Genomic DNA, 7,016 nt, shown 5'->3' on the forward strand with positions numbered 1-7,016 from the left:
CCTAAAATAATAAATTGCTTTTCAATATTCTTAAGATCTTGCCAAACAATTTCATAGTGATGATCAATTTCATTCCAAATAGACAGCTTTCCTGACTTCATCCAAAATATAGTTCTCAGGATAATCTAACTAGAGAGGAGGAGGGGGTATTAAATGCATGCTCACTAAAACAAAAAAAGCAAGCCCAGTGGATGCCTATCCTTGCTGTATTTTTGTTTTTTTTTAACCCTCCCTGAGAGGATTTCATGCAAATTCATCCACCCTCGTAATTGAAACACAATCTCGCCAGTCACATTGCAGCATAAATACCACAAATATGTTCATTTCTCTTATGGCAGAACAACCCATGTTCAATGGTTATAGAATATAAAATCACATTATTAGTATGTTAAAATATGCTTCCTACAAGCAGCAAACAGTGCATTCTTTTTGTCGGGGTAATGAAGAGGAACGAGGAATCAGTCACTGCATATTCCAGAGAGAAAAATGCTTTCTTGATTCCTGTAGAAAGCCCTGCAGATATGTCCTTGCATTGAACCTTCCCAACATTTATTGACATGGAAGATGAATGAGATGCTAAAAGCTACCACAATGTTCACAAGGAAATACAAGAAACAAGGGAATTAGATTTATAAACACTAGCTCGAGCTTCCCTAAACTCATACTTGGAGAGATGAAAACGAAGAAGAAAACAACCCTAATTTACCATCTCTCTGCATCCCCTTGCCCGCAAAAGTCACCACACCCGAACACTCATCATGAGGTAGCAAACCTTCAGTCTGATATTCTGATCTCCACTCCTAAAATGTCCTTCACCACCTCATATGTAACAAAGGCTATTGCTATAGATGGGACCACCTGCAAGACATCAAGTGAATCAAAATAATGTTTGAAATGAAGGAAGATTAAAACCCTCAAAACAAATCAGGTAAATATAAATTCATGAACAAAATCATGTTCATCATCATACTGCATGCGATGACTTCTATAAATGGGGATTGAGAATAATAGCGTATCATGCACGTGAGCAGTCTTCCATGGTTTTGGACCACAACCAATGAAAGTTTAATAGCAGCCAATCTTAAGTCTTGTGATTACAAAACAATCCTGTGATCTCAATTGAAACAGCACCAGCTAGGGTTATAAATAAACCTTTTTTTTCTTTTGAGCAAAAAGGTTTATAAATAAATTAAAGCCTAGAACATGTGTCTGCATAGTTGATCTTAGCATTTCACCAGTATGATTTGGAATGAGAACATCAGTAATTAGTTCAAGACACACCAATATTACACTCAAAACAATTGGATATAATTATAACTACTAAACTAGTTGATTTAGGTTCATCAGGTAGGCTTGTTATTTTACAGTTCGAAACAGGACAAACATTGGGATCGATATAAATACTTGGTGGGAATCCCACAAAGACATGATCTGGATGACACATGCAAGTGTCACAAAAAGTTTTTCAGTGAGCAGTTGTAGCATTTTTCAAGAAAACCTGCCCTGCTCTGATAAGATCTACGGAAAGTAAAATCATTTAGACAATTAGACAAGACAGTTTTCCCTGCACTTGGGCAGAACGAGAATTAGGTGCAGACTAACCTTTACAGAATTGGGAACCAAACCCTTGTATAATGCTCCAAATCCCTCATGACGAACAGTTTTCCTAAATGCATCAATCATTCCATTGTATTCAAGAGGAGCCTTCCCTCTGCCATCGCCAGCAACAATAGAAGAAGCATGATTCCAACCCACCATCTGCATTCTTCGGCGAATGACATCGAGTGGATATGCAACCGTTTGTCCAACAGTTCCAGCAACAGCACCACATGCCAGTCGTGTTGTCACACCCAGTTCATTATCTTGGCTTATACCAAATGGTTTGGTTTTAACTAACCAGTCTTTCAAAGACTCGTACACAGCAAAGTTGAGACCAACATAAGGAATCTGCAAAAGAAAACAGTATGAAAAGGAAATCCAATCATAGGATCCAAATGAGAGATTCTATTTGAAGTTTAAAAAAAAGAGAACTCCGATGTCAATAATACTTATGAAGCACGCAATCAGCATTCTATTGTGATACAACTGATCCTGCATTTGGCACCACTGCTGCCTAGTTGCCTTTCTAGATCATACTAGATAGGTTCCTTGCAAATTCTAGAGAATTTAGGAAACTTTACAGAATAGCAGGTCTCTATTTCTTGAATAAATCAATTCCACCAATATTAAGCAAAGCCTTTCCAATTGAGAAGTAGTCTCAAAGCAATAATCAGGTTACGTTGCTGAAAGGTAAATATCTATGTCAAATTCATAGTAACATCCCAATGTTGGTATGGGATTCTCATGAATCCTCGCTCACATTGCCCCTAAATGTCTTCAGTCTAGATATAAATTCATCAACAGGTCATAGATGGCCAGGTGTAGAATCCATATGACTATAATTTGATCTCTTATTCAGTTGCATCCAATAGGATATTCAAGAATAATAAAATCAAAACAAAAGTGTACAGCTGCAACAAACCAACTCATCCCTCTTTTCAGGGCTTTTTCATAACAGACACCCCCCATGAAGCTGGTGGGCACAATGGTGGGGAAGATAAAGTGAAGCAGGGCTTCCTATGAAGTCAATGTTTAGAAAAAGTACAATAATTGGATTTGATATGAAGTTAGGACCATGGCCATAAATGTTTGACCAAAGGAACAATTTAGATTATGGAAAAATTACTCACGACTCCAATGACTGAAGGAAGCCAACCCTTGTATAAAGCACGTGGACCTTCTTCCCTGAGCACAGTTGAAAGAGCATGGAACATTCCTCTGTACTGGTACGGGGAATTCTCTGTCTGCAAATTATTTTTTAAAAAAAAATTTGCTGAAGAACAGTGAGAATATAGGAAGATGGACATATTTTATCAACATTTCTTATCCAGTTCAATTTGCAGCACCAAGAAAATATTATCTCTATACTTTAGAAGCCACCATCCTGGAAAATACAAAGCCATATTTTATATGAGGAACAGATTAAAAAATTAAAAAGCACCTGTACAGTAATCCTGCCTCGAACCATATCCATCGGATAAGTTGCAGACATGGCAATTATTCCAGCACAAGCTCCAGCTCCCAGACGTAGAATTGGGGTCAGTTCAGCATCCTCTGCAGGATGTGCAATGAAAATACTTAGACCATACTGCCAAATATTGTCAATGTTCAGGCCCAAAAACGGTCACTTCAGTTGATGCATTTATGCGGTCCTAGGATTCAAATGATAAAGCCCCCAATGTACCCAGAAGCATAAGGACTCTCATGGGACAGGGATGCTGAATTGATTTTTCACAAAACAATATTAGAATTCGTGTAAGCAACTTAAAAAAAGTATTAAAATTCAAGTGCTTGACCAGTCAACAATTGGCATGAAATTAAAACATATAATCCTAGATTCCTAGACGGTATTCACTGTTCTTCATCACAAAGTGCCCCATTATCTAAATATTTGATAATGAAGTTTAGTATGGTTAAATGGAAAGAAACAAAGTGACAAGTTTATATCAACCATGATGAAACACAATACATGGCCAGAAAATATAACAAAGACTCAGAAAAGAAGAAATTTCCATCAGTTAGAACTGGCAAACCCAATTTAAGGCCTGTCAACATAAACCAGTATCCACAACAGAGAGACCAATTAAAGTAGAACCACATGGGTTAACACTATTACCGTGGTAGATGACATAATTTAGTCTTGAATAGTTGGGGAACAAAACGGACATGCAGCTATGCATCTTAATATACAGATTTGATAATAATACCAAAGAAGCAGAACGACATAACAATGGCCAAAAAAAAAAAAGATCATGAAACAGATTGTTACAGTGATAAAAATGTCATCTTAATACACAATGCAAAAAAATATTATCCACAGAAAAAGATGATAACATGGACACACCTTTTCCAGTTTGCTCCCGATACATATACAGTATTCCTCTGTTGAATAACAAGGAACAGTTAGGGGTAAAAACTGAGATATCGAAAATATATGAGTTGGGTGCATAAAAAGCAAATCTGAGATGTCCTTGCAGGTGCAGCTAGAGATTGCTATCAAATAAAACAAAAAAAGAGGATTGCCAAAGCCAATCTTCCATCATAGTGATGGAATATAACATGGCAAGGTTGCACTGGTACAACTAGGATACAGGGTACAATGATTTTTAAAATGGTAGGATACAAGTATGCAAATAAAATGATATACATGTTTCCAATAGTGCTTCAGTGAACATGGCATGCAGAAGCACATCAAATAGTACAAAATGCTCGACAGTTAAACAATCAATGCAACACTGTAGTTCTTGAAGAAAACTTACTTGGAAGCCTGTTCATAACTAAAGAACTTCACTGCAGAATTAGGGACAATTCGAGCACAATTAGTACCATTCCCCTTGAACAGGCCACGAAAACCTTCTGTTCTCCATATATATTTTAGTCCTTGAACTGTTCCATTATATTTTATATTGTGGGGATTCTGGACCTGTAACGGCAAGGCCCAGAGACATGTCAGATGTATGAACATGCACAAGCACACACAACAGTAGCTCGAAGGATGAACTTGTATGCCTGCATACACAGTTAAGAGGAAATGACATGTTTACCCAATCAACTATAAACAACTTAAACAACTAACCTGCAGCAAAATTTTCATTCGTTCCAGTGGTGCAACTGCTGTTCTAGACCTACAGATACGAAGAAGTTTCGAGTGAATTAAAGTTCAAGATGATAGTTGATTGGACAGGATACTAGGTTCAATAGCTGATAAATTTTCACAGGAGTCAACATCAACTTCAATGCAACCAAATTCTTGGTTGGAAAGCAATGTAACACTAGTATGGAAATTCACGTACAAAATAAATGGGATGAAACTTTTCTACTGCTTTTCATTACTAAGAAATCAATTGATACATGATAAAGAGGTGTTGTTAAATACAAATGTGCTAAAGCACTTGGGATATATAACAATAAAATAATAAAAGCATAAGCAGCATACAGTTCATTGAAATGATGTATTATATGAGATCTAGCCTTTAGCAAATGCAGGTATATAGATTCATATCTGACTAACCCTAAAATGTTTTCATGCATATTTATGCGGTTGTTCAAGCGCTTATCACAGAAACGCTTTTCTGTACTCACAGTAGACTACCAAAGAAAGATAAATGAGAGAAATACTAAAATCATCAAATCAAGAAGTGAATATTTGTAGTTTGAGAGGCCAAATGAAGACCAAACCATCAAAATGAAAAACTGCTGAAGATTTACAAATATGCAGATCAAATCATGAAACTTTCAACAACTTGAAGGAACTCCATCCCATGACACCACCTTCCCATCTCAAGAAATGGAGATTTTAATACAATCGAGAGCCACAATGAATCCTAATAATAATTTGATCACAAAATACATTATAAGCAGCCAAAAACACAAAGCTCTAATAAGTCAGAAAGACAAACTAAATCAAGGAGAAGGATCTTCTCCCGAGTCCAAAAATGGGAGCACCTCTTAACATGAAATCCAACGAGAGAAAACACGCATATCACTGGCAATTTCCCGCTTGAATCATGTAATCAGGTTGTTCATCGAGCAGGAAGGAAAGACGACATGAAATAATCTTAATCACACTCTGTCTACATAATTAAATGACTCATATTACGTTAGCAATTAGTGGGTCTTTGTTCCTAAACAATAGAACAAACTTTCACGATCCCGAAAATTTTTGTTCTTGTTCATAATGGAGCATGAAAATTAAAGCCGTGAACTAGAAATTTACAATGGAAAAGAAATAAAACTTCGATCGAAAATATAACACAACATATATATGCTTCCCTCCTGAATCACTCTTTATTTCCCAAAACGGAAAATGGCGTTTGACGAGAATATAACTTACACTCCTCCCGCGACACCACCGGCGACTAGGGACTTACAAATGCTCATAAGAGCATAACTGGGAGCTTTGACGCCTTCCCGGGCGAGTTTCGCCTCCTCTGCGAGATTGACGATCTTGGTGACAGCAGATTCGCTAGTCTTGACATCCTCGGAAGCCATGAAAACCCTAACCTCGAGCTGAAAGAAAGAGATCTCTCGCCTAGACCCTAGTTCGTCGGAGGACTAAGATCTCGGCCAGACAGAAAAACAGAAACAGTGAGATTGTTGAGGGACGATCAACAAAACGATGCGATCATTTCTCACTATTCTATCAGTCACTTTCTTTCCCTCTGTCCGTTTAGTGGCAGAGAAGCTGCGACGGCTCAGAGAAGCTCTGAGAGTGAGGGCTCAACAACGACCTGGAAATGACGGCGTTTGGCTTCGCCTTCCTCACAGATGTGCGGGGTATATATAGTCCTGTCCGGCTGGGTTCCTTTATTCCCCGCTCGGAGACTGGGACCGCGGGAACTCGCCACTGTTAGGGGGACACGTGGACTGAGGGAAAGTTTCCTATGGCGCAGGGCGCACATTATTATCAAGTGCGATTTCTTGAATTACTAGTAAATCCTTGTGAATATATCATAAAGAATATTTGAATAGATGTAATTCATATTATCTCGTCAAATTTTAATGTAACTTTTAGACAAAAAAATTAGTTACCATTAAAAATGTGTCAAATATTATTTTTTTCATCTAACTAATTTTTTTATGACAATAGATTTGGGAGATTGTTACCTTTAGGATGTGTTTGGTATGAGATTTGAGAGGAGGAAGAGGAAAGATTTTAATCATTTTCTTGTTTAGCAACACATAAATTTGAGAAAGGAGAAAAAATTTTAAAAATTTTTCTCTCTCCCTCCTCTTCAACTCCCCTCTAAAATTGGGAGAATTTGAAAGAAAATAGCAATATTTTGTCATGTTGTTGTGACCATTATACCTATATCTTAAATAAAATAAACACAAAATTGTCCATGTTAAACTATTTTTCTCTCCCCTCTCCTCATGAATCAAACAAGATAAATTAAAACTCCTCTCCTCTTCTCCTT

The 7,016-nt window shown here is 37.2% G+C and overlaps 1 protein-coding gene across 1 annotated transcript; it reads right to left on the bottom strand.

Annotated features, from left to right (window-relative positions):
* Window positions 1-269: 269 nt before the first annotated feature.
* On the bottom strand, window positions 270-6,359 carry LOC114750359 (mitochondrial adenine nucleotide transporter ADNT1). Its single transcript, XM_028938942.1, has 8 exons — window positions 5,933-6,359; window positions 4,676-4,724; window positions 4,359-4,522; window positions 3,944-3,981; window positions 3,041-3,153; window positions 2,730-2,843; window positions 1,603-1,947; window positions 270-858 (listed from the first exon to the last, which is right to left on the bottom strand). The coding sequence occupies exons 1-8, from the start codon at window positions 6,088-6,090 to the stop codon at window positions 775-777; spliced, it is 1,065 nt and encodes a 354-aa protein (XP_028794775.1). The 5' UTR covers window positions 6,091-6,359; the 3' UTR covers window positions 270-774.
* Window positions 6,360-7,016: the final 657 nt, after the last annotated feature.

The sequence above is a fragment of the Neltuma alba genome, unplaced genomic scaffold, assembly GCF_004799145.2.
Source record: "Neltuma alba isolate B1F8T4 unplaced genomic scaffold, ASM479914v2 tig00006419_pilon, whole genome shotgun sequence".
Classification (NCBI taxonomy): domain Eukaryota; kingdom Viridiplantae; phylum Streptophyta; class Magnoliopsida; order Fabales; family Fabaceae; genus Neltuma; species Neltuma alba.